The sequence below is a fragment of the Sphaerodactylus townsendi genome, linkage group LG02 (assembly GCF_021028975.2).
Source record: "Sphaerodactylus townsendi isolate TG3544 linkage group LG02, MPM_Stown_v2.3, whole genome shotgun sequence".
Classification (NCBI taxonomy): Eukaryota; Metazoa; Chordata; class Lepidosauria; order Squamata; family Sphaerodactylidae; genus Sphaerodactylus; species Sphaerodactylus townsendi.
The window spans coordinates 19172234-19200189 of NC_059426.1; the positions used below are offsets into that span (position 1 = coordinate 19172234).

A 27956-nucleotide genomic window follows, 5' to 3' on the forward strand; every position below is an offset into this window, starting at 1 on the left:
TTATGGAGGAGAAGTCAATCTATGGCTACCCATCTTGATCCTCCTTGATCTCAGATTGCACATGCCTTAGCAGACCAGGTGCTCAGGAGCAGCAGCAGCAGAAGGCCATTGCTTTCACATCCCGCATGTGAGCTCCCAAAGGCACCTGGTGGGCCACTGCGAGTAGCAGAATGCTGGACTAGATGGACTCTGGTCTGATCCAGCAGGCTAGTTCTTATGTTCTTAAAACATTTGCAGAACATCTGCAATCTTCCTCATTTGTTCACACGTTCACCCCCTTGAAGCACTTCCAGGCCATCCTTTTGTGATTCTCCAGGGTTTTTAAAAACTTTTTCACAGATCCCAGCCTTTGACACTTCAAAGCCTTGTGCTTTGATTCTCCATAGGTCCACGAGGCTTCAAAGGCATCACCTGCTCTCCATTTTTTAAAATGACAGAGTGAGCTCAGAAAGTGACGCCCAGGAGGAAGTCTGGGTAACGCAAAGAGGTGCGGAAACGATTTAAAGACATATGCACAGCAAGTGAAAAACGTTGGGAAACGTTTCACAAAAAGAATCACTAAAATCCAGGATGCATTTGAAATATTTTAAGGCAGGAAATAAAACATTCTGGGCTAAAAATAATGCGGAACTCCTCAGAGGAAACATTTTATTTCCTGCCTCAAAATGTTTTATTTTTGGTTGTGCAGAAAGGGCCATTGTTTCCCTCTCCTCCCGTGTATCCTCACAGCAAGCTGTGAAATAGGTTAAGCTGACAGTTTGTGACAGAAGGTTTTCATGGCTGATCAGGGACTGGAACCTGAGTCTCCGGCCATTTCTGCACGGCCACGATGGGGGTTGGGTCGGCGTACATGACGCTGACCCCAAACCCCCCCCCCCCGGGACCGTTCGCATTAACAGTTCCGGTTGCGATGGGGAAGACGGTGCCGCGGAGCGCCATCGTCTGGTCAACCTACCTGCTCTGCGACTGTCCGGCGTGTTGCCAAGGCCAGGGGACACGCCCCTCTGCCCTGCGCGACCGCTCCGGCATTGCAGGGCAGGGGGGCATGTCCCCAGGCCTCGGCGACGCGCCAGACGGTCGCAGAGCAGGTAGGTCGACCGGGCACAGGGGGGAGGGAAGGCGCCTTCCAGCTGCTGCCGTTTGCACGGCAGCGGCTGGAAGCCACCGTTTTCCATAAACCTCGCTCGGGAAGTGAGGTGGGAAAATGGCGGCTTCGCGCCGCTCGGGAGGAGCGAGGGCGGCGCGGCAGCGAAACAGCTGCGCCCCCCATGGGAACGGCTCCCTGGGGATGGCATTTTTGCCGCCCCAGGGTGCTGTATTAGGCCCGTGCGGAAAGGGCCTCCCAGTGCAATAATCATTGCCTCATACTGGCTGTCTATTATTATCTCTCTATTATCTATCAGTTATTAGCTGGACCCTGAGATTTTCACAATCAATCGTACACACTGGGGCTTCAGACAGAGGACTTATCTTGCTATACATCTGTCCCACATTTCATACATACCGGTAGATTATTACTGTATGGGTAATAACACCCTTTGTTTGATTCCCTACTAGAAAATGTACTTGTTATTTTCCTGGATGGCCCAGACTAGCCCAGCATCATCAGATCTCAGAAGTTAAGCAGGGTCAGCCCCAGACCAGGGTTTCTATAAAGAGGACAGCAATGGCTAACCAACTCTATTCTCCACTTTCCTCAAAATTCCATGAGGTGTCACCATATGTTGGGTGAGTCTTATTGGAACTTTCCTTCATCAACTTCCTTCTCATCAGACAAATCCCGCAGGATGCTTTCTCTGGGGCAAGTACGGTGGTTAGAGTGGCTGAACTACGGCCTGAGAAACCTGGGTTCAAATTCCCCCGTTACCATGAATTTCACTGGTGACCTCATGCCAGCCAATCCCTTAACTTAATCGACTTTTCAGATCTGCTATGAGGATAAAATGAGAGAAAGAACTGTCCTTCCTCATTAGAAGAAGGGTGGGATAAAAATACACTAAGCAGACTAATTGATCCAGTCCACTAAGTGGACTGATCCATCCATCCAGACAGCATGGCGTAGCAGGGGTTAAGAGGGGGTGAACTCTAATCTGGAGAACCGGGTTGATTCCCTGCTCCTTCACTTGAGCAGCAGAGTCTTATACAGTGAACTAGACTTGATTCCCCACTCCTACATTCCTGATGGGTGACCTTGGGCTAGTCATAGTTGGCTCAGAACTCTCTCAGCCCCAACTACCTCAGAAGGTGTCTGTTGTGAGGAGAGGAAGGGAAAGCAGTTTGTAAGCCCCTTTGGGTCTCCTTACAGTAGAGAAAGGCAGAGTATAACTCCAAACTCTTCTTCTTCTGGGTACTGAAGCACTGAACACCCTTGAAGCGCTTTCAACAAGGGGCAACCAATTTCTGACTAAGATGGTAACCCTAGAACACAGGTGTCAAACTTGCGGCCCTCCAGATGTTATGGACTACAGTTCCCATCATCCCCTGCCAGCATGATGCTGGCAGGGGGTGATGGGAACTGCAGTCCATAACATCTGGAGGGCCGCAAGTTTGACACCTATGCCCTAGAAGTTCCTTTGATCATATCCTGTTTTCTCTCTGCGCCCAAACCGAAGCCTAATGAACCAGAGAAACGTCTGGTTCCACCAAACCATCAATGTCCACGGGAGGGCAGCAGCAGGCTCAAGAAAAGTTTCAGGAAATAGTTTCAGCCCAGACTCACATGTCCTGTTGGGGTTGATATGCTGCCTCAGGACATCGATGGACCCCAAGCTGATGACGAGATGCCGCCCAAACCAGTAGGAGGCAACAGGGCCGTACTTCTCGTGAAGATGTACCAGGAACTCGTGCAAGCTGCCGCTGGCGATAATGTCCGGCAGGTTCCCATCTCTAGAAAGAAAGGAGGAAATCCATAGTCCCGGTTGGACTGCACGGAGTCAAGAAACGGGCGACGTTCTTCCTTTTTCTGCACATGCAGAGCGGCGGTCAGAGAGACTCCCTGTAGAACTAGGGCCTGAGAAACCCTCCTTTGCCACGAAGCTCACTGGTGACTCCAGACCAGTCAGTCTCTTTCTGCTTAATCCAGAGGTGGCACTCAGAGCCCTCTCTGTGGGCACGTGCAGAGTTGCCCCCCCCCCAACATGTAGGCTGGCCTGGGCTGCTGAGCTCGATTATTAGCATTAAACCTAAGACCTAGTTTTGGGGAAGAAGTAGATAACCCTATTAAGCCCCGTTAAACCCCACTGATTTTCATGCGAAGAACTGAAGCACGATCCTTTACCTGGGAGTAAGCTCGGTTGCTGGCAATGGGGCTTGTTTCTGAGTAAACCCTCCTAGGGTCGTGATTCACACCTGTTCGAAGAGTTGCACGATTGCTTCAAAGCAAAGCCACTGACTACCACCAAGCTTACTCCCGAGTAACGCACGCCTCGGAGCCAACTGTTTTTTCTAAACTAAAACCTCAGCATTCAGGTTAAATTGCCGTGTTGGCACTTTGCGATAAATAAGTGGGTTTTGGGTTGCAGTTTGGGCACTCGGTCTCGAAAAGGTTCGCCATCACTGGCTTGATCAATCTTTCTGTTCCCCCCCACTAGGTCTACTTATACAAGTTTGTTGCGAGTGGCTATCCCCAGAACTCCAGGCCCTTGCCCTGATTAAGCTGTGCTCCTTGCTGAGTCCCAGGCAGGCAAGCTCAAAGCTTGAACGATATCACGCACCAAGAAGAAAGATAATGGATCACTGATTGTGGAAAGGAGGAGGGGAAACCTGGCTGATGAGAGTGGGGAAAGCCGGTAGAATTTCTTTGCACGCTGGAGAGGATTATGCTCTTATGGACCCCTATATCGCAACCACTTACTTTTCATCAGTTGGAGTCAATCCGGGGATACCCGAAGCTTGTCTGGAAGCCTGGAACAAAATGCAGAGAGAACTCAGTCAACCATCTGTGACTAGCTGTGCAATTCCCCACGTGTCTGTTCAGCAGAGGTAGTGGACAGTGGCATCAAACTGCAGCCAAGGTATGGCGATCCTGAAGGGTTTTCAAGGCGACAGATGTCTAGATGTGGTTTGCCATTACCTGCCTCTACATCAGGGGTGGCCAACCTATGGCACCCCAGATGTTCATGGACTACAATTCCCATCAGCCCGTGCCAGCATGGCCAATTGGCCATGTGGTTTTTCCGGCTGTGTGGCCATAGTCTGGCCGTGGCTACGGATCTTACTGTGACATGCCTCTGTCGATGCTAGCCATAGATGCGGGGGAAACATTAGGAGCAAAAACTACCAGACCATGGCCACACAACCTGGGAAACCCACAACAGCCAGTTGATTCTTGCCAGCGTTCCCTGTAAGCTGTGTGGCTGCACAGGTGCCGTATTGGTGCTGCACATGTTGGGCAGCTGCCCGGCAGAGGAACTCTTGCTGGCGCTCAGTTCTGCTTAGCGAGAGCAGTTTGGAAGCCTGAGAGCAGGGGTGTCCAACTCTGGCGCTTCAGATGTTCATGGACTACAATTCCCATCAGCCCCTGCTGGTATCTGCCTTAGAGGGTCTATTGATTCCGGCCACGAAAGCCTTCGACAATACACGGAGCTTCCACTGTTGAAAGCTTGCACGTGCAAAGTGCTGGTAAAGCCGTGGCTGAGTTATGGCAACCCCATAGGATTTTGAAGGCCAGAGACATTCAGAGGTGGTCTGCCATTGCCTGCCTCTGCATAACAACCTGGGACTTCCTTGGTGATCTCCCGTCCAAGCACTAACCAGGCTAACCCTGCTTAGCTTTTGACATCTGATGAGATCACGCTAGCCAGGGCCTTCCAAGTCAGAGCAAAACCTTACACCCCAATAATCTTGTTGGTCTTTGAGGTGCTTCTGGAGTTCAATCTGGCTCCCCCTCTGAAGGGTAAACCTCTCATACGTCTGATGAAGTGAGCACTGATTTCTCAGCGTTCATACTGGTGTTGCTGGACTCATAACAATGTGGCCCCTCCACATTAGTCTGTTGTGGTGGAACAAACCATGAGCCCAGAAGCACCATCAAGACCCACACAATTCTCCAAGGCTTTGAGAATCAAAGCTCGCCACTAACTCATTACAGGTGCTAAACACCTTGCTAAACAGCCTTGGCAGGAGGCAATCAAGGTAATGACTTTGTAACTTTCTACCCTACCTGCTCATCTCATTTTACCCCCTGCTGCTGCATTTTACAGTTTGCTTATCAGACAAACCTTTGGGAGCTTCTCGCACCCCCTCTGAATGAACCAATCTGGATCAGATGTTGCTCTGATGCCATCTCCCTTCCCAACATGTGTGTGGTGTAGTGGTTAAGAGCAGTGGACTCCAATCTGGAGAACCAGGTTTGTTTCCCCACTCCTCCACATGAAGCCTGCTAGGTGACCTTGGGCCAGTCACAGTTCTCTCCCAACTCTCTCAGCCGCACACACCTCACTAGGTGTATGTTGTGGGGAGAGGAAGGGAAGGAATTTATAGGCTGTGTTGAGTCTCCTTACAGAAAATAAAGGCAAGGTATAAATCCAAACTCCTCCTCCTCCTCCCCCCGCCCCCTTCTGGTTATGTCTATAAATCAGATTCATACCAATGATGGCTTCATCACCTAATTTATGGTGTTTGTTTGTCCAGGTGAGAATAAAGAAGCCTCAGTAAGGAAAAATATAGGAGTGTATTGTTGAAGGCTTTCACGGCCGGAATCACTTGGGTGCTGTGTGGTTTCCGGGCTGTATGGCCGTGTTCTAGCAGCATTCTCTCCTGACGTTTCACCTGCATCTGTGGCTGGCATCTTCAGAGGATCTGATGTTGGGAAAGCAAGTGGAGTATATATCTGTCCAGGGTGTGTGGGGAGTGTCCAGGGTGGGTGGGGAAACCTTGTCTGTGAGTAACAAAGGCGGCAACCAGGTCAATAGTTGAGGGCATCTGAATAGAAGTATGAGTAACAATAAAGCCTGGGAGTAACCCTGTAGATAGCAAGGTCACTGGTGGGAGCATCTGAATAGAAGTATCCTGGCCTTTGTTTCTTTTGTCTATGGTCATCCTGTGTTTGTGTGGAGCTGGTTTGACACAGTCTTGACCCTAGTATTTTTCAACACTGGCAGCCAAGTTCTGTTCATTTTCAGAGTTTCTTCCTTCCTGTTAAAATTGTCCATGTGCTTATGGATTTCAATTGCTTATCTGTGTAGTCTGACGTAGTGGCTTTCAGAGTGGTCCAGAATTTCTGTTTTTTCAAATAATATTCTATGTCCAGGTTGGTTTATCATGTGTTCTGCTATTGCTGATTTTTCTGGCTGAAATAGTCTGCAGTGCCTTTCGTGTTCTTTGATACGTGTCTGTGCGCTGCGTTTGGTGGTTCCTACAGACCCACTAAGAAAATTCAACAGATGCTACGTTCAGCAAAGGATAAGAGGGATCCTCTAGCTACTGCAGGAGTCTATCGCATACCATGCAGCTGTGGACAAGTCTACATAGGAACCACCAAACGCAGCTCCGTCAAACCAGCTCCACACAAACACAGGATGACCATAGACAAAAGAAACAAAGGCCAGGATACTTCTATTCAGATGCTCCCACCAGTGACCTTGCTATCTACAGGGTTACTCCCAGGCTTTATTGTTACTCATACTTCTATTCAGATGCCCTCAACTATTGACCTGGTTGCCGCCTTTGTTACTCACAGACAAGGTTCCCCACCCACCCTGGACACTCCCCACACACCCTGGACACATATATACTCCACTTGCTTTCCCAACATCAGATCCTCTGAAGATGCCAGCCACAGATGCAGGCGAACCGTCAGGAGAGAATGCTGCTAGAACACGGCCATACAGCCCGGAAACCACACAGCACCCAAAAATATAGGAGGTTTATTTTCTGTACAGAGAGCAATCTAACGGAGACTAGAGCCATACTCTCGACTGGGGTTCCAAGAATCAAAAGGCAGTTTAGGCAATTATAGAAAGTCTGTCATCACAGTAGAGTTTGCATATATGACCACTGTCTATTAATCCAGATAAGCTGAATCCACTAAAAATATGTCACTACAAACTCTGCCTTCTCCCCTGCAGATGTGGCAACCACTGCAGATAACCTGACTGGAAAGTAAATAACCTTTTGCATAGAAGTCAGCTGAATCCACTGTATCCAATCAGGGAAATAAATGAAAACAAAGCAGGAGATAGAGCCTGTCTTCCAAGGTAGATGCCCCTAGAAACTATGTAAGCAACTTAGAAGGTCACAAGAATGCTGACCTTTAGTGAAGAATTGAGGGTGGGACTGGGCAAAAGCCGGACCCAGATGATTTTAAATGGATCCTCATGAATTCATAGGATTTTTACATTGGGATGAAATGAAACCAGCATGATACTGCAGTTCGTGTGTTAGGTAGGCAGCCCTCCGAAATCACTTGTCCAATGAACTGTGGCGCTGCAGTGGTGCAACCACATGGTAAAAGAGCATGGATCTTCATGATTTTTGCACTAGGTCACTCCAAAATCACCAGCAGATCACAGCGCAAGTTTCTAGCCACAGATCTGAATATAACACGCATGCACCCGAAGCTCTATGTTGCCACAGTGGCAGGAAAACCTGGTTGAAAAGTACAGATCCTCATGATTTGTGCACTAGGTCACTCCAAAATCATCATCTGATCACAGTTTGTGTCCCTGGAGACAACAATCATGCATCCGACGCTTCGTGACACCACAGTGGCGCAAAACGTGGTTGAAACACTCGTGATTTTTGCACTAGGTCACCCCAAAATCATCATCAGCTCGTGCTCTTAGCCTCAGATCTCAACACAATAATCATGCATCCAATGCTTCGGACCACAAGAAGGCCAGCAGGCCACATAAATATTGTGGGGTAATCATCATAATCAACACTTGTTGGCCAATGTGCCCAGCTGCACAGGCAGAACTAAGTCTAAGTCCGAATCATCATAACATGATCCAACCTCTCTGCCCCCGTTAATAGCCAGAGTGCCTGATTCTGGACCAGTTGTCATTTCTGGACACTTTCTAAAAAACAACAGATCAAAGAACAGGTCACAATTGTCCAGCAGGGATATCCGTAAGAGAAAATTTGGTCCGTCACCAAAACCATCCAGTCTGGCTGAGCCGATGGGAGAGAAAGATTCCTCTGGATCTCTCCCGACTAAGCTGGCTATACAGTTACAGGTCTCATCCCATATACCAGTGATGGTGAACCTTTTCGAGACCGAGTGCCCAAATTGCAACCCAAAATCCACTTATTTATCGCAAAGTGCCAACTTGGCAATTTAACCTGAATACTGAGGTTTTCGTTTAGAAAAAATGGTTTGCTCCAAGGCACACATTACTCGAGAGCAAGCTTGGTGAAGCAACCGTGCAATGCTTTGAATGGGTGAATCATGACCCTAGGAGGGTTTACTCAGAAGCAAGGCCAGCCTAGGGGTATGTGTGTGGGAAGGGATGGTTTTCCACTCCCCCTACATGACGAACTCTGTGCTCGGGTGCCCACAGAGAGGGCTCTGAGTGCCACGTCACAACTGCCATAAACTATAGCTTGTTTGCCCTCAAGCATGGAAGCCACGCTGGACAGCTTACTCTTTAACTGTAAATGATGCAAAACTACTTATTTTTTAAGGAAAAGTTGTAATTCTGAGCAGAGAAGCAATGTGTACCATACTTAACCCAATCCTTTGCCAGTTGCAATTTTTTCCTCTTAAAGTGTTCCTATCAAACCACATATTAGATGGAGTGAATGAACGCTAGGGTCCTGAATGACACGTTTTCCAGTTTGATGAGAAAAATGGTCCAGCCATACTTCGCAATCCCACATGTAAATGGGAGGACATGTGAATGGATTCTCCTTCTGCATCGGATTTCGCCAGTGCTCGCAACAACAAAAAAGCTCTAAATAAATAATAAAATAACTAAGTCTGTTTATTGGCTTCATTTGCATACCCTCTTTCTCCCCAATGTAGGCAAAGGAGCAACTATAATTCTCCTGTCCTCTGTTTTATGCTCACAAGAACCCTGAGAAGTACATTACTCTGCAGCCTTGGGGATTTGAGGCAGTGTGGGGATTCGAACCTGGGCCTCCTAGATCCTAATCCAACACTCCAAACACTATACCATGCTTGCTTTTCAAAACCTGGTAAGCCAAACTTGGTAAGCCAAGCATCTAGAACAGGGGAATTCTGACAAAGCGTGGTGGGCACAATCACAAAATGACTGCCATGGAACGGCTGTTGCCGAAGGTGTAGCCAACAAGAAAATTGCGGTGCCTTAGGACCGGCGCCTTATTTGCTGCGCCTTAGGACCAGATGCCACAAATAATGCCATTCTCTGTAAGTTGAAAAACATTTTATGTTGATGCTGCCATGTAATTTAAGGGGTTTAATACACTTTTGCTTTTGTATTTATTGTTTTATCGCCTTATCATGGCCTTGTAAACAGCTCAGAGTCCTCCAGGGGTTGAGCGGTCTATGAAGTTTTAATAATAATAATAATCATCATCATCATCGAATACTACGCCGATACATTACAACTTCCTAGGCTTCTGGGTGAGGCTCGAATTGTAATGAAGGCCAACAACCAGCTAAAGATCTGGCAGCTGTGAAATCTACAATAACAACAACAACAATTGGCACCACGCCTCACCTTCAGACTCACAGTGAATATCCTTGTACTATTGGTGGCAACTGCTTCAAAAGCAACATGTTAAAAAAAGGGGACAGCCAATCAAATGTACAATGACCAACCAGAAGCCAGGCTGGGCACCATTTGCCCTCTGGTCCTGCGCACTTTCTAAAAACACCTGATGGGCCCCATGAAAAGTGTCAGCAGGAGCCACCGTGCTCACAGGAACCACCTGTGATTTAGAACTTTGCATCAACACAATCTGATGGCAATAAAACTTGACAAAAACTTTTGGCAAGAAAACTCCATCCATAATTACCAAACAAACAAACAACTAACCCTCCCCCCAATCCCATTCATAGGTGAATTAAGGTGAATCAGATTGCTGCTTTTCATGTTTAATTTGGTGGTCTCCATCTAGCGGGCTTGATAGTCTATATCAGTGGTTCTCAACCTTCCTAATGCCGCAACCCTTTAATACAGTTCCTCATGTTGTGGTGACTGCCCAACCCTAACATTTATCCATTTTACAGATGGAGAACATTGATGCAGAGAGTCTTAGGCGACCCCTGTGAAAGGGTCGTTCGACCCCCAAAGGGGTCCCGACCCCCAGGTTGAGGACCACTGGTCTACATTCATAGAGAAGACCATCCCAGTCTCTGCACTGGAGATTTATGCAGCAGGCTGGTAATATCAGGAACTGCCTGATTCAGATCTTTTACAGTGAAAGCTGTGGACATGAATGTAATTTCTCCTTTTAACATAGGCCCCTTCCGCACATGCAGAATAATGCACTTTCAATCCACTGTCAATGCACTTTGCAGCCGGATTTTACTGTGTGAAATAGCAAACTCCGCTTGCAAACAATTGTGAAAGTGGATTGAAAGTGCATTATTCTGCATGTGCGGAAGGGGCCGTAGTGTTATTGATAACGGAGGAACAATTTCAGATAGGGTTTTCTGAGGGCTCATTCCTTGGACATGAGGGTGCTCTTCCACTGTATTCGAGTGAAGCCCATTTAAAAATCACGAGGATCCAAGCATTTAATACAGTGTTTGTACCTTGGCAGTATTCACAGTTGTTTTTTTTTGTGGTTGATTCTGTGATCATGTACATGATGTGTGATTTCATGGTGAGTTCAGTGGTGGGATCCAAAAATTTTAATAACAGGTTCCGATGGTGGTGGGATTCAAACAGTGGCGCCGCCGCACACGCGCGCCTCCAGTCCCTATTGGGCAGGGAGGTTGCTTTAGTAACCCCTTCTCGGCACTCAGAAAAAATTGGTAACCACTTCTAGAGAAGTGGTGAGAACTGGTTGGATCCCATCACTGTTGACGTTGCAAACTGTGGCCATGGACAATGTAGGTGGATAATGAATAAGGGGAGACCCAGATGCATGATCTTTGTGGCGCAAACTGTAGCCACAGACACGACATGTGGTTTGATGGTGAGTTTGGGGTGACCCACTTTTCCCATTGAGGGGCAACTCAAACGGGTCTCTGCGTGACTCCTTTCCCCACCCCCTCCAGCACCCAGAAGCTACGATCTCCCGTTGCACTTTGCAACGTCTCCCTCCAACTGGGGCCGCCCTGCCCCCGAGCACGACCCCCCCCCCTCCATCATCCCCCCACCCCCCACTGCGGGTGCATTTACCGGGTAGAGGTAGAGCACGGCCCCCACCAGAACCAGCAAGAAGGTGGCGGCGAAGATGACGAAGTCCAGCATGCTGCGTCCCGGCCACGTCCCCGGGCGGAGCCTCCTGGGGCGGGGCGGGGCCTCCCGGGCGGGGCGGGTTCCCCGGGACGGGACGGAGGCCAGAGCAATCGAGCGAGCCGGCGGCGGAGCGGGAGGGGCGGCCCCGGCTTTCGTGCGCCCCCCGTCCGCCCGGCCGCCCGGCCGCGCTGGAGATGGCCAAGCGGCTGCGGCTACTGCTGACCTCCAACTCGACGCTGCACGGCGGGACCTACTTGGGGCACTGCCAGCTCCACATCCAGGACTTCTTGGGGCCGTGAGTGCGAATGCGGCGCGGGGCTGCTTTGCAACAGTGACAAAAGTTTGCAGCGCTTGGAGAGACCAAGGCGGGGGGGGGGGGGCGATCCTGGCCCCTTTTCTCCCCGCGCGGGTGCCTTCCCAAGCGCGCTTCCGGGAGGAGCCCTGGTCTTTGAGCTCACCCTTCAGGGACCTTACTTCCGAGGAAGCAGATGTAGAATCCCGCTGGTGAGACTCGTAGTAGTCTCAGCGGACGTGTGCATGCCGGGATCGGGGCCGTAGTAAACCCCTACCTGAGCATTGTGCACAAGAGGGTGGCTTTCCCCTAGGAGTATTCCCCTTTCCCCTTAAACAAAGGAAATTGGTTGGTTTCACATTAGGGGGTAGGCGAGGATCGAGTCAGGCAAACCAGAGGAGGACTTTGGCCAAGGCTACCTTGGGGACTTCGACCCAAGCGCCTCCTCCATGTTCGGGCTGAAATTTGAAATTAAAGCAAAGCCAAGAGCTTCGGTTCTTTCCTTGGTATATATTTATTTGGTGCATTTTCATCCCATCCTTTTCCCAAAGAGTCTGCTCCTCCATTTTATCATCATAAAACAACCTTGTGAGGTGAGCTAGGCTGAGAGGGAGGGGTTTGTCTTCAGTCCCCAGTGAGCTTCTTAGGATTTGAACCCCCAAGTCTGAACCCGTCCCTGTGTTAACCAGGGACATGGCTTTATAAAATGACACCTGGGGTTAACCCTGGGCCCCACACACCCCTCGGGATCAGGGCTGCCAGGCTCACCCAGCCCCTGATCTCCACATGGAGTTTGGGAGTGGGGTCAGCTGGCTTGTCCAAAATCTCTATGTGGAGGTTGGGGGCGGGGCAAGACAGCTGGCACCACCCCAAACTCCACGTGGAGATTGGGGTACAGGCAATCCCTGCTCGGCGTTCAACTGCACCCTGCCCTGAACTCCATGGGGAGTCCAGGGCCAGGGTGCACTTACGGGGTGGGTTGCAACCTGGCAATGTGCCCCCAAGAAGTGGTTCCCAGGGCTCCTGTCCCCACTTTGCTACACCACTGCTAACTACCAAGCCACTGTGATGTTACAGTCTGATTCTGGCATTTCCTCCAAGAAGCTGAGGTTCCTGGGTTACTCCACAGGAAACTGAATTTGGCCTCCCCCCGGTCCATTAACCTGTCTGGTCTGCAGAAAAGACGCCCTCTTTAAGCCCTGCTTGTTCTACTGCAGTGGTTCTCAACCTGGGGGTTGCGACCCCTTTGGGGGTCGAACGACCCTTTCACAGGGGTCGCTTAAGACTCTCTGCATCAGTGTTCTCCATCTGTAAAATGGATAAATGTTAGGGTTGGGGGTCACCACAACAAGAGGAACTGTATTAAAGGGTCGCAGCATTAGGAAAGTTGAGAACCACTGTTCTACTGATTCCTGCAGATCCAGCCTAGGAGAAGGGCTCACGGGACAGAATGTAGAAACTCAGGAAGCTGTCTGTCAACTTGGCAGGGGAATGCAGTCTCTTGCGCTCTTGTGTTCATTCTCCAGAATGAAAACAGCCACTCTGTAGTCAGCCCATAGGCATATGCAGAGTGCCCAGCCATTTACAGCAAAATCCCAGTGTTCCTACCACTTCTTACTTGAAAATATTAGGTGGCCCAACAGGGTGAATTGGAGAGCTCTGGGTAAAGCATGGAGATACAGTCATGTCTTTTTGTCGGCTGCTGATATACCTTGTTTGCTTATTCAGTGACCCTGTTATCTTTCCCAGGAATGTGAAGAGAATTTTGTTTGTTCCTTATGCCCTGAGTGACCAAGATGCTTATGCCAAGATGGCAAGAGAGAGGTTTGAAAGCTTGGGTAAGACAAGTGTTGCTGTTTATTGGCCTCGATAAAAAAAACTATTTGGTTTGTTTAACTATTTACAGTCCACCTTTCCCACTGAGCTCAAAAAAGGATTACATGTGTACATCAATACAATTGATAGGATAAGACAATTAACAAGCAATGCCATAGGACTTAGATTATATATATCTGGAACAAAGTGTGTAGTACAGGTCCCCAGTTTTCCATCTGCAGGGGAGTTTCGTGCTGTAATGAATCCCTAGCTGAACTGATCTAATCTACCATTTTTCCTACTGACCACTGCCTTACCTGCTTCCTCAGCCCCCTTTTTGGCACTTTTTTTGGGGGGGTCTTCTGTCTTGGGTCCAGGGTCATTTTGCTGGGTTTAAGAGGGTCCGGTGATAGATCACGACTGTTAAAACGCTAATTGAATTGATTAAAAATTGGATTCATGGAAGCTCTTGATTCTCTGTCTCACACAAAGGTAGGAAGAGGGGGGTGCGCACCAATATACCCATCATGAAAAAGTAGAGGGTTGTCCTTTCACAACTCATTTTGTCAGTTTCTTTTCAGTGTCTTGTATTTTTTCCTAGGGTATGGACTAGACAGTATCCACGAATCTCCTGATCCCAGAGAAGCTGTAACGAAAGCAGAAGCAATATTCATTGGTAAATCAGTTTTTCTGCCTGCACCTCACTGTATCATCTTCTGGATAACAACAGAACAAATCTGGAATCTGGGGTTGTTGCTTAATAAGGGAAGTCTCACAAATCCCATACACAGGAGAGCCTATATACTGGCTCATGCCATCTCCGCTACATAGAGGAAGACTTAAAGGTCTTCCAAGCGATAAGAGGTTCTGTCCCTGTAGCATAGGACAGCTGGATTCCATCCCACACATTCTCCTGAACTGCTTATTATACCAAGAACTCCGATCCAGTCTGTTATCCCAAGCCATAGACTCTATGATTGATTAAACTGAATCAGATAAAGTAGTTATGCTTGCAAATTGTTAGGATTTTCATTGTTGCCTTTATAGTGGCAAAGTTTTTGTCAGAAGTTTGTAAACTGAATGTATGACAAACGCGAAGTTTTTTACTATTCACTTTTTAACTGGAACTGTATTTTTAGACTATTGTGTATATGCCAATAAAGGCTTATTGAATTGAATTGAATAAGAGAAGTCTGAGCTCTGATTTCCCTTTATTGACAATACCGTTGGGGTTGTCTGGCAGAAATCTCTGTTCAAACCTCATGGCAAATCAGGACCAATAATTCTGGGACAAATGTCTAGTTTGGCGTCCCAGTTACAAACTGGACTTTAGGGTAGTGTCCACCTCCTGTTGGGTATGAGGCTGCCACAGTTGTTTGCAACCGGATTATCCTGTGCAAACAAGAGAAGCCAGCTGCAAGTTGATTGCTGGAGAAACCACGATAATGGCAGATCTGATGGTGTGTGGATGCAGCCGAGTTCTCAACCCAGCTGCTGACCTGACCACATGAAGCCTCCTTACAGACAACTAACTGAGGCCCCTTCCGCACACGCAAAATAATGTGTTTTCAAACCACTTTCACAACTGTTTGCAAGTGGATTTTGCCATTCCGCACAGCTTCAAAGAGCACTGAAAGCAGTTTGAAAGTGCATTATGTTTGCATGTGCGGAATGAGCCTAAGTTTACAGGGAGTGGGTTTTCCCAGGCTTGGATAAAGTGAGGTCTTTCTGAAAGCTTCTACCTGCGATTTTTAAACTGGAGGTTTGTTTGGCTGAAGCCTGTCCAAGCCGGCCCCAGCTTGCCTGGTTTCATCAGATCTTGGAAGCTAAGTCGTGTTGGCCCTGGTTAGTGTTTAGGCGAGAGACCCCCCAAGGAAGTCCAGAGCTGCTTTGCAGATTCATGCAATGACAAACCACCTGTGATCATCTCTTGTCCTGTCCTGGAGGGCCCAGGCTAGCCTGATCTTATCAGATCTTGGAAACTAACCAGGGTTGACTCTGTAGTTCATCCTTGCTTGGGGGACCACTGAGGAAGTCAAGGGTTGCTACATAGAGGCAGGCAATGGCAAACCATCTCTGCTCATCTCCTGTCCTCTTGGATGGCTGAGGCCTAGCCTGATCTCATCACATCTCAGAAGCTAAGCAGAGTTGGCTCTAGTTAGTACTTAGATGGGAGACGCCCAAGGAAGTTCAGGGTTGTTACGCGGAGGCAGGCAATGGCAAACCACCTCTGCTCATCTATTGTCCTGTCTTGGATGGCCAAGCTAGCCTGACCTAATCAGATCTCAGAACCTAAGCAGGATTGGCCCTAGCTAATATTTAGATGGGAGACCACCAAGGAATCCCTGGGTTGCTATGCAGAGAAAGGCAACAGCAAACCACCTTAGAAGGCCTCTTGACTTTAGGACCTCATGAGGGATTGCCGTAAGTCAGCTGTGACTTGATGACACTTTCTACTGCTACCACCTGGAAGATTTGGCATGCAAAGAACATACTATGCTGCTGAGCCACCATCACTTCCCAGATAGCCCTGCACGTGGAAAAAATAAATCTGGACATAAGTTGGGCCTCTTTCTGAGTTCAGGGCCTTTTCTCCTGGACCTGTGTAACATGAGCTCCAAGCTTCAGGTTTAACCAGACTTCTTCTTCTTGCAGGTGGAGGCAATACCTTTCGCCTTTTGAAAGTTCTTTACGACCACGGTCTGATACAGCTGATCAGGAGAAGAGTTCTCGAGGTAGGATGACGAATCACTTCCACGCATTCCAGTCGATGGGGCATTCCAACAGTATAGCCATGTTGTAGCAAATATGTGTGAAGCTCTGGGTGTTTGTGGGCGTTCTGTGTCTATTCTCTGATTGAGTCTGCACATGCCATTCTCCGTCTGCTGTTATCCTTTTCACATCGCTGGGGTTAGGGGCATGCCCCCACCCACCCACCCCGCAATCTGGAGATCTGTGTAAAAAAATTTGACCCTTCCTTCGTACCAGAGAATAAATCTGAATTTTTTCCCCTTTTCTTTTAACTTTAAAGAAGAAATTGTGCATATTTATGGTATTAAAAGAAGAAATATGTTGATATTATACAATACTGTACCCATATCTTATGCTTTTTTGAGTTTCAAAACTTTTTCTGTTCATCTGGTGGAGAGAGCAGCAGTGGCGTAGGAGGTTAGGAGCTTGTGTATCTAATCTGGAGGAACCGGGTGTGATTCCCAGCTCTGCCGCCTGAGCTGTGGAGGCTTATCTGGGGAGTTCAGATTAGCCAGCTGGGTGACCTTGGGCTAGTCACAGCTTCTCGGAGCTCTCTCAGCCCCACCTACCTCACAGGGTGTTTGTTGTGAGGGGGGAAGGGCAAGGAGATTGTAAGCCCCTTTGAGTCTCCTACAGGAGAGAAAGGGGGGATATAAATCCAAACTCCTCCTCCTCCTCCTCCTTCTCCTTCTCCTTCTTCTTCTTTGCGTGTTGTTGGCGGCTTCCGTAAAACTCCCCCCAAATTCCCGTTTAATTTCTCATGCTGATCCGCGATATATCCGAACTGTGGTGGGGAAAGTCGCAGTGGGGAAGGGATAAGTATAATGCAGCGGTCCCCAACCTTTCTGAACCTGTGAACACGTGTGGATTTCTGACCCAGGGTAGTGGGCATAACCCAAAATGGCTGCTGCTGGAGGCAGGGTCAGACACATAGAGGAAGTCCAAAAAACAGGGGAGAAGAGGTGAAATTTAAAAGAAGAGTGAGAAAGAATAAAACACTGGTGGCGGCGGCTGCTGAAACAACATTATCTTAATCTACTTAACCAGTCGTATCTTCAGTGGCCAGTCAGAAGCATTACTGGCCAAGAGCCCCACCTGCCCACCCATCTTCTGAAAACACTTGGTGGGCACCAGAAAAAGGTGCTAGAGGACACCATGAAGCCCGCAGCCACCTTGGGGACCCTTGGACTAATGCAACATGTGGAGGGAAAGGTCGGGCAGATGAGAGCAATCCTGATCTCCCAACCTTTCTGCATGGGGACTGGTTTGCCTCCACAGGGCTAACGCGATCAAGAGATCCAGATAGTAGAAACCTGGGACCGCTTGCATGTTTTGTGCAGCTCTTATTTGGCACAAAAGGAGCCGCGTGGTATAGTGGTTAAGTACTTGCACTGCCACTCACATGGTCAGGAGTTCGAGCCCCCTGTGGGTCAGATATCCTGGCAGCTGGCTCATGGTCAACTCAGCCAACCACCCATTTCTTGGTCAGTAAATGAGTACCTAGCTCATAGCTAGGGGGTAAAGAATAGTCGGGGAAAGCAATGGCAAACTACCCCACAAAAGCGGCTTGCCTATAAAATCACTGCTTGCAGTGGTACCCCAGGGTCGGACACGACTGAAGGGGAAACTTTACCTTTTTTTTTTAATCTGGCACATCAATCTTATACTAAATGTTGCATTGAAGTCCAGGACACACTTGGGAGCTACCAAATTGTTTGTGGTAGAACTCTTCTAAGATTGTATCTGCTAAAGTAGAGCCATGCAGAGCCGCCAGCTTTGCTAAAATAAAATGTGGGGCGTGCGTCATTTGCAGCTTCCATGCCTGGGTGTCAGGAACAAATGGATAGTTCTGTTGTATTAGGGACGGTGTAAGACACAGGTGTCAAACTCGAGGCCCTCCAGATGTTATGGACTACAGTTCCCATATGCTGGCAGGGGATGATGGGAACTGTAGTCCATAACATCTGGAGGGCCTCGAGTTTGACACCTATGGTGTAAGATGAAGAAACAGTTTTTCCAGCTGAGACTTTGACTGCAATCCTGAATACATGCTTAGCTGTGATTGTCCCATTCAGTTACTAAGTAGCAGTTGCCTCCCACTGAACATACAGAAGAAGTAGAATGGATGGGCAAGGGACATACAAAAAGAAAAGCAAAGTTAAATACCATGTATCGGAGTCTGCAGGAACACTTGCCTTTAAAGGTTTCTCCAGACAAAGGCACATCGTAATCACAGATTAAACCAAGCATTTATTCTGTGTTTTAAAGATAGCCCTGCTAGACTCTCTTTAATGATAAAATTTGCATGCTTTATTTTGCGCTATGGGGGATTGTTAGCACAATTTTTGATGCCTAGTTTGTGTGATGGCCTTGTAAAAGAAAAGAAGCAAGTTGAGTAAGTTGCACAGCCTGTCATTAGCGGAACATCCGTGTTATGTTTTTATGCAAGAGAAGGATGGATTTTCAGGGCTCCGAGAAAATAAAACATTTCTTCCTTCAGATCTTGGAATGGAAAATCCCACCTTCTCCAATTTGCCACCCTTTTGCAACCTCTTTGCCGCTAGACTTCGATACCACAAAGCCTATAGAATTCCAGAGTAGTGCAGTGGTTAAGAGAGGTGGACTCTTAATCTAGTGAACTGGGTTTGATTCCCCACTCCTCCACCTGAGTGGTGGACTCTAATATGTGGGCCAGGTTTATTTCCCCATGTCAGAACATAAGAACTAGCCTGCTGGATCAGACTAGAGTCCATCTAGTCCAGCACTCTGCTACTCGCAGTGGCCCACCAGGTGCCTTTGGGAGCTCATGTGCAGGATGTGAAAGCAATGGCCTTCTGCTGCTGCTGCTCCTGAGCACCTGGTCTGCTCAGGCATTTGCAATCTGAGATCAAGTGTCTTTGTCTACCCACAAAGCCAGCTGGGTGACTTTGGGCTAGTCCAGGGGTAGGGAACCTGCGGCTCTCCAGATGTTCAGGAACTACAATTCCCATCAGCCCCTACCAGCATCAGCCCCTACCAGCCCCTACCAGTTTCTTGTTTAAAGTTTTCGTCAGCATGGCCAATTGGCCATGCTGACAGAGGCTGATGGGAATTGTAGTTCCTGAACATCTGGAGAGCCGCAGGTTCCCTACCCCTGGGCTAGTCACAGTTAGTTCAGAACTCTCTCAGTCCCACCTACTTCCCAGGGTGTCTGTTGTGGAAAGGGGAAGTGAAGGAATGTTTAAGCTGTTTTAAGACTCTTTTTGATTGAGAAAAGCAAGGTATAACTCTTCTTCTTCAAACTCTGCACTGCCATAAATTCCCCACCTACTCTGGCTGTTGGGAATGTAACAGGAAATAACTCTGAATGCCATTGTATTTACTTTTTAAAAATTGCCTTTGTGCCATGGAGCATTTTTAAGCACAGATACTGACACTGACTTTGTGATCTTCATAAAGAACAGAACCAAGTTGGGCAAGCAGAATGGTTTGTGGGATCACAAGTCCAGAGCAGTATATCTTTGCATTCTAAGCGTTCTTTTCATCAGTATTTCAATTAAGCATTAATTCCTTCCTATTAAAACTAAGTTGGAAAATGTGTGTTTTTAATGGAAACGCATCATGTTTTACAGGACGGGATCCCATACATAGGATCCAGTGCAGGAACTAATGTGGCCACGATCAGCATCAACACGACCAACGACATGCCGATTGTGTACCCCCCTTCCTTGATGGCCCTCGATTTGGTTCCTTTCAACATTAATCCACATTACTTGGATCCAGATGTTAACAGCACACACATGGGGGTAATGTCTTTTGAGACAATCTTCACCCATGGCAGCATGCCCTTTCTGAATAGCAACGGCACCCTTTAGCATGAAAAAAAATCTCTCCTTTAGATGGGCTTATCTTTAGTTTGTCATGTTATTAGAAGGGTGATGAGCATACTTAGGAAGCTGAGTGCAGTGTACTTTATGCACGGACATTAGGTACAGTCATATGTGCCCTTATTTGGGAGTAAGTTCCATTGAAAGGGACTAAGATGTGCTAAAAATAGGTTTACAAGCAGCTTATGTATCCATTGTGGACCTTCACACATCTCAACAAGATTTACAGGATGTTATGGCCACAGCTAAGTATAAATGTATCTTTCATACAGCGATTTCTAGACTAAAGAGCTACTCCTAATGGTGACTTATAGTTTCCTTTTGGGAGCCTTGTTTCCTTCCGTCAAAAAGAGCTTCTTGAACACTCCCCTCCCCATATTAAGGATAGAGAAGATCTACCTTACTTGGTTCCCTCAGATTACCGAAGTCTAAAAGTTTCTAAAAGAAAGATAGAATTAACTATTTTAAGAAAAGCCTCATCTTGATGACATGCATTTTATTCACCCTACACATCTTGAAGGAGAATAAACATTTACTAGATCCCCTACCTTAAATTCTAAAATACTGCTGCATTTTTATGAGGTGGGTAAATTTTTTTTACTATTATTGCAGGAAACCCGTGAGAAAAGGATTCTTCAGTACCATGAAGAACCAAACACCCCTCCGGTGCTGGTGAGTCTGGTTTTCACCAATCCAAAAGCTGTTGTTTTTTTGAGTTCCTCCTCCCACCCCCACCCCTTGTTATTACCTTACTGTTTTTTACTAGAGTTCACTTGGCACGTAACACAAAGCCACCTGCTCTGTCTCAGACTAAGCTTTATTAGTTGTGTGATTCCAGAATGGAAGGCTGTGTGGAAAGGCACCTTTTCAGATTAGTAGACAGAACATATGGAATTGAGGAAGGGCCGTAAATTAACAGCAGCTTAGTCACCTACAAAAATATGTATTTTCTTCATTTATACTTACATAATTGTCCTGTCCTTCATTTTAACCTCACAGCAACCCTGTGAGGTGAGTTAGGCTGAGAGGCTGTGACAGATCCCAAGGTCACCCAGTAAGCTTCCATGGCAAAGTTGGGTTTCTTATCTAGGTCTCCTGGATCCTGGTCTGACACTCTATCAACACTACACTATTGGGTTCATCTGGTACATTTTGATTCCACCCTGCCTCTAAAGAGCTCAGAGTGGCATGCATCATTCTCTTGGCCGCCATTTTATCCTCATAACCATCGCTGCGAGTTTCATGGCAGAATGAAGATTTAGACTGCAGTTTTCCAGAATCTTGTCCAATGCTTCAAACGACGACACAGTGCTGTCTTGTTGCATTTTTCCTTAAGAACATACTGGAGATCATTATTCTTCCCTGAGTTGAAAAATTATGGATCATGCAGGGAAACTAAATGCTTCAATTCACATGGTCGAATTAACAAGTTCAGAACAAAGGTTGACCAGGATTTGACTTCTGATGAAAGGATATCACGGCAGTTTCCTCAGCGTGCTCACAACTTGGTTTTAGGAGCAAACTCGGTCACGTGGATCTGCCCTGAACTTCGGTGGTGATAGCGGAAATTATGTGGAACTGAATTACCTTATATACTCGTGTATAAGTCTACTTTTTCAGCACATTTTTTTGTGCTGAAAAAAGCCCCCCTCGACTTATAAGCGAGTGAACGGGTGGCGAGTGGGTGGGGAAATGGATGGCGAGCCAAAAAAAAGGCTGGGAGCTGAGGGAGTTTTTCTGCACCTGCTCCCTGCTATGTGGACACAAAGGCTGCTCCCAGATAAGCCTTGGGCTGTTGCTTCGCTGCACTACAGATGGCCAGTAGCTTCATTCACAGTGAATATTCAGTGAATAGGTATGAATATTAAATTTATATGTTACAGAATTTTTGTTCAGGCCAGGAAGCTCCATGAATGCTAGGGAGCCATACTCATTGGGAAATCCGCACCATTGGAGCCCATATGGCAGGGGGAATCCCCGCCCCACACAATAATAGGTGCCTTCAGTGCAGCCACCGCCAGCACCTCTCGGTCCCCACCCAGTGTTTTGGAAAGCAGTTGGGACTTCTGTCCAGCTGAGCTTGCAGACCTGCAAAAGACTTGCTTTGGGGTTAGTGGCTGCCATCACCACGCCAGTGCATCTTCACTGTGTAATGATAAGCTATCCGTGTTGAAGAAGAACCTGTAGGGATTTTTTAAAAGGGGGATCTTGTTGAGCATCTTCCCTATGAAACTCTGAAGAGATACTGTCTGTGAGAGCTATATATTCCACTTCAGAACTTTTAAAGTTATTGTTTTTCTTTGAAATAAATATATTAAAACATGTTTTACTGGTATCTATTTTTATTTTTGAAATTTACCAGTAGCTGCTGCATTTCCCACCCTCGACTTGTACACAAGTCAACAAGTTTTCGCAGATTTTTGTGGTAAAATTAGGTGCTTTGAATTACATGCGGGTCGACTTATACGCGAGTATATACGGTAATGTTGTGCTCTTCACCCAATTCAGGGCTTACGGGAAGGATCGCTGCTGCTCGTGGAAGGGAACACAGCTACCCTTCAAGGAAAAACTGGAGCTCGGCTGTTTGTGAGGTAAACTAAAGTCATGTTCTTTTTGCCGCTTGAATGATAAATCATGACGAAAAGCTCAGAGGAGGTTCCAGTTCTGCATTTTCACATTAAAACTTTTCTATGCCACCGTTTTTCACCTCATAGCAAAGCCAAGGCAGCTGACATTTAAAAATCCTTATCCCAGCCACTTGGAGATCTTGTATATGGGTGGTATCAATGTAAAAAATAAATACCACCAGTATAAAATGACCCCCAACTTTCAACAATGAGAAACTTAGAATCCAAATAATACCAAAGCCTACATTTTAAAACCAGCAGTCCACCAAACCTGAACCCTACCCAACTGACTTGTTTAGATGAAAGGCCCCCTTGAATGAGATCATTTTATATACCTGGTAAAAAACAAGGAGAGAAGGTGTGACTCAGCCTATTAGCTGTGGAATTAACAAGGCCCAAATACCAAGTATTGCAAAATGTAAAGTGATGCACATAGGAGCAAAAAATCCAAACTTCACATACATGCTACGAGGGTCAGTGCTATCAGTCACAGACCAGAAAAGGGATTTGGGCGTCTTAGTTGATAGTTCCATGGGAATGTCAACTCAATGCATGGGCAGCTGTGAAAAGGCAAACTCTATGCTGGGGATAATTAGGGAAAGGAATTGATAATAAAACTGCAAAGATTGTCATGCCCTTATATAGCAGTGGTGCGACCGCGACTGGAGTACTGTGTTCAGTTCTTGGTCAGCTACATCTCAAAAAAGGATATCAAGAGATAGAAAAGTGCAGAGAAGGGCACCAGGGATGATTGAGGGACTGGAGCACCTTCCTTATGAGGAGAGACTGCAGCATTTGGGACTCTTTTAGTTTGGAGAGAATGCCTGAGGGGAAATGATTGAAGTCTATAAAATTATGCATGGGGTAGAAAATGTTGACAGAGAGAAATTTTGTCTCTTTCTCACAATACTAGAACCAGGGGCATTCATTGAAAATGCTGGAGGAAGAATTAGGACTAATAAAAGGGAAACACTTCTTCAATGCTAACGGCAGATAGGTGTTTGGAATATGCTGCCATAGGAGGTGGTGATGGCCACTAACCTGGATAGCTTTAAAAGGGGCTTGGAGAAGTCGATTTATGGCTGGAGAAGTCGATTTATGGCTACCAATCTTTATCCTCTTTGATCTGAGATTGCAAATGCCTTAACAGACCAGGTGCTCAGGAGCAGCAGCAGCAGAAGGCCATTGCTTTCACATCCTGCATGGGAGCTCCCAAAGGCACCTGGTGGGCCACTGCGAGTAGCAGAGAGCTGGACTAGATGGACTCTGGTCTGATCCAGCTGGCTTGTTCTTATAGTCTTATGTTCTTATGCTTAGTATGACCTCCACAACAGGCGAAACCCCCAGACATTTTGCTTCAAGCTTCTCCATCTCAAGGCTGGGTGTCATTTAAGATCAGATCATTGCTGTGAAATTATTTACAGATATTGATTTGGCTTTTAGAAAGGTGGCTAATGTTGCTTTCTAGCCCTCGGGCCATAAACACTCCATGTTGGCTTCATGCTTGAGATCTCTTATTCAGTGGTTTCTCACATGTGCCTTCCCCAGCCCCTCTAGTAAGAGGGGATAATTTAGGAAGACTCAGCTTAACACACTTTACCCTGACACTTGAGATAATCCCTCCAAAGTCCAGGAAAAGCAAAGTTATCATTTGATTTGTGTGATTTAAAAAAATATGTATCCCTGGTTTGTTGGAAACATTCGATGCACTACAAGCCTCCACGTGTTGTGGATCTTATGACTCCAGGACAGGTTGGTTCCAAACTGGAGACCCCCATGCAAGCTCACTTTTAGTCAGTCAATTCCTTGTTGATAAGTGAATCACTGCCACAGATGGTTATACCTAGACGAAGCCCAGTTCCAGTAGGAGCAAGCAGCAATTGCTGCCTCCCTCTGGGATAGTGGCTTCAGGTAGCCTTTGAGACTCTTTAGGAGCCAGCCATCCAGGGATAAAAGTGATATGGACATATAGTTTATGATGTTTTAAGCCATTGTATTTAATCACACAAGTTACATGAGAGTAATTCACTGGGCACCAAGCACTTGCAGTTTACCTTTAGTTGGAAGAAGCGAAACTCATGGGGCAGCTCCGACACGGAGTTTTCAGGTGGTTTGGGAAAACAGGGGCCCCACCAGGGGAGATAAGGGAATTAGCAGAGAAGCTCACAAATACAGATAAAGGTAAAATAGAAACCAGTAGTTGTTATAGAAACCTTTACTGCCTAAAGGTGTTTTTGACTTAAGTTTCACCAAATATGGAATGGGCCAGGTGTGTGGTAAAAGCAGGGACTAGATGACCAGGTCTGTAACGCCTTCTTGACTCAAACCAATGGTCCCAAGGTATCAAGCTGAGGGATGTTTGTGGTGAGGAATTTACATAAATTATGTTACTTAGCAGCAGCCCCTTGAACCATCCTCCCTATTTGCTAACAGAGGAGAGTTCCCCTTCTGCGTCAAGGGAATTGAAATGAAAACAATAGAATCTCTGAACGCATGAAGAAAGCTTCCTTGGATCAGTTATTGGGTTTGTAACCGTCAGAGCTTTTGTATTCTGTAGGACAGGGCCTTTGCCCTTTGTACCTAGGGATAAAAGCAAGGTACAGTGGCAAGGTGCTGCCACCCAGAAGGAAAGAGTACCACCCTTCTCTGATGTAGATGAGGAAGGAGGGGAGGTGTCACTGCTTCCATCACTGGTAGCATGCGAGGGAGTGGCGGTGTCTCTTTTGTAGCAGGGCAGGTGATAACTATGGCCCCTCATGGAGAGCTCAGGCCCCAGCAGTTGCACAATGATGCCATCTCCCACTGGCCCTGACTAGTATGACATCATCTCATGCATGAGAAGATGTTTTTGTTCATTGGAGTCATTCCACTAACGTTTGACACTTGAGAGGAAAACAGTTTTAATATACCTAATCCTCAACCACATGACCCCATCTGTGGATATGTAAATCTAGAGATTATAGCCATGAACAGAGAACACAGATCTTTCTACAAATCTGGAAAAATCCCAGGTTTGCAGAAAAATCAAGGGGAAAAACACTAGCAGGGTTAAAACCAACCAAAATAATAGAAGCAGCACCTGCCCTTTAAGAAAGGAGATCTCAGTGGCCACTGTGAAGTTTGCTAGGCCACCTGAGTATTGTCGGTCTTCAGTCAAGGGCAGGGCATACAGGACAGGGGGAATGAAGTGGCTCCTACAAGTTTATGTGTTCCCTGTTTGTTGTTGCCTAATACTTTTTTAAAAACAATTCCGAATCGTCTTCAAGGTATTGGTGTTAACCTTTAAGGCCCACGCCGGGTCTGCAGGACCTTTCTATACCTCCAGGGACCGCCTGGCCCCACATGTCCCACTGTCTCTCAAGGCCGGCAGAGGCCAATTTATTGGAGATCCCCGCCCCTCTATGATGCGCGGCTGGCCTCTACCAGGGGCCAGGGCTTTTCTGACGCCCTGGCCCCTGCCTGGTGGAATGCTTCTTCCTCCAGCTGTCCTGGACTCCAAGGGACCAAAAAATGAGTTCCTTGGGGCCTGTAAGACCGGAAGCTAGCCATGAGCTTTTGGGGGGAGGCCGCTGCCGGATAGGTGCCCATTAACAACTGGAGATCCGGCTGTTCCCCTCTCAGAGTTCGAGGAGTTTTAATGGTTGAACGCCATCTGTTTTAAACAGTTATGAATTCTGAGCGCTGCATTTTAACTGGTATTAACTTTTAGCATTTTATCCTGTTTATCCACTTGCCTGTATTTATGTTGTGAACCGCCCTGAGCCCTTTGGGGGAGGGCGGTATAAAAGTGGAGAATATATATATATAAATAAATAAAAGTTACACATACTCATTTTCTCTTTTTTTTAGAGGGAAATCCCCAACGGAACACCCACCAGGAACGGATTTCAGCTTCCTGCTGGCTGAGGGTTATGAGAAACCTTAAAACTTTTGTCATGCCCAAACCAGGCTTCCTGCCGAATGGGTATCAAAATACCTTGTACCAGGGGAACAAAAATCCAGACCCACCCAACTGCCATTGGTTATTAAATTATTGGGCCTAGTAAATGGCTTCTGGGTAGAGTTTGGGCTTCTCAAAGATGGATCTCAGGAATCTGTTTCAGTGATAATATTTAAGTCCAGGAGATGCAAACCAACCAGTATGAAGTCTGAGCAGCTGCAAAGTATTTTCCCTTTGCCACTGAGCAATTAGTATCTACAGAGAGGAGGGGTTTTCCACTCAGACTCTGTGTTGTTGACCTGGCACCTCACTTTTAAGTGCTACCTGAATGGAAAATTATGGTAATGGTGAGATAGACAAATTGGCTGGAAAGGTGTTGTGCTCCTGCTAAAGCAAGTACTTTGAAAACAAATAAAATTTCTTCCCAGTTAACAGAGTCTCAGTTTTCATATAGACATAAGTCTATTGCAAGCTTCTCTTCCATAAAAGGACAAAAGTATCTCATCAGATACAAATTTCGAGCAATGTTTCTGAATCTTCTGGCCCGCTTCTCAAGACGTGGAGCAGGTTATCGATGGCGCCCTGAGGGATTCGGCAAAATCGCCGGCCCCAGGGGAGCCGATTCGGCATAGGGGCATGCAGCTGCTTCCGGCCTCTGAGACATATTGGCCGGTTGGCGACTGTGGCGGTCACTTCACCGGCCTCGCACGCCATTATCGGCCGGAGACACGTTAGGTCGTCAATATCTGGGAACCCGCGTTAGTCGCGGCAAACGGTCCGTCAGGGGGGACCAAGTCCTGTTGGGTCGGCGTGGGGATCGCGCCGACCCAACCCACCGGCCGGCACTGTCAGTGGAAAACCGGCCTCTGAGCCCTGACTCAAGAGTGAAATCAGGAAGCCTGTGGAAGTAGGTCCCAGGTTTTTGCAGTTTTATTTAATTTATGCATGCTGTGGTTTTTTATGTTTTTGCAAGTGGGTCACCATAACGCATCACTTTCGACTTGCAGGTCACTGTGACATTAAAAAGGTTGAGAAGCACTGCAGTAGAGCAGGAGTCCCCAGCTTTACTGAGCCTGCAGGCACATTTGGATACTGACAGCACGGTGAGCGCAGCAACAAAATGGCTTCCACAAAATGGCTGCAGCAGGGGGTGGAGCAATGCACAAAAATAACCAAGCAATGCAACAAACTTAGTAACAGTGTAGGATCCCGTGCTGGGCGGTGGCAGCTGGTGCCAAAACAACATTTCAAAAAATCTCCACAACCAATCACATCTTCAACAGACTTGCTGGGCAAAAGCCCTATCTGACACCACCCACTTCTTAAAAA

The 27956-nt window shown here is 47.1% G+C and overlaps 2 protein-coding genes across 2 annotated transcripts in view; one reads left to right on the forward strand and one right to left on the reverse strand.

Annotated features, from left to right (window-relative positions):
* LOC125426201 (cytochrome P450 20A1) overlaps positions 1-11420 on the reverse strand; it is a 46489-nt gene extending 35069 nt beyond the window's left edge. The window contains exons 1-3 of the mRNA XM_048484456.1: positions 11277-11420; positions 3854-3903; positions 2716-2886 (exon numbers count right to left, since the gene is read on the reverse strand). Of these exons, the coding sequence (XP_048340413.1) occupies positions 2716-2886; positions 3854-3903; positions 11277-11348 (293 nt within the window). The 5' untranslated portion in view covers positions 11349-11420. The remainder of the gene's footprint in view (positions 1-2715; positions 2887-3853; positions 3904-11276) is intronic.
* LOC125426538 (alpha-aspartyl dipeptidase-like) lies at positions 11399-27059 on the forward strand. The gene is made up of 8 exons (XM_048484926.1): positions 11399-11631; positions 13378-13466; positions 14045-14119; positions 16099-16178; positions 19806-19979; positions 20673-20732; positions 22569-22651; positions 26537-27059. The coding sequence occupies exons 1-8, from the start codon at positions 11531-11533 to the stop codon at positions 26610-26612; spliced, it is 738 nt and encodes a 245-aa protein (XP_048340883.1). The 5' UTR covers positions 11399-11530; the 3' UTR covers positions 26613-27059.
* Positions 27060-27956: the final 897 nt, after the last annotated feature.

What these genes read in the sequence shown, in the direction of transcription:
- LOC125426538 (XM_048484926.1), top strand. Translation starts at nt 11,531, where the DNA reads ATGGCCAAGCGGCTGCGGCTACTGCTGACCTCCAACTCGACGCTGCAC. An exon ending in AGAGAGGTTTGAAAGCTTGG is followed by an intron (nt 13,467 to 14,044) that starts GTAAGACAAGTG and finishes ATTTTTTCCTAG; the next exon opens with GGTATGGACTAGACAGTATC. An exon ending in TCAGGAGAAGAGTTCTCGAG is followed by an intron (nt 16,179 to 19,805) that starts GTAGGATGACGA and finishes CATGTTTTACAG; the next exon opens with GACGGGATCCCATACATAGG.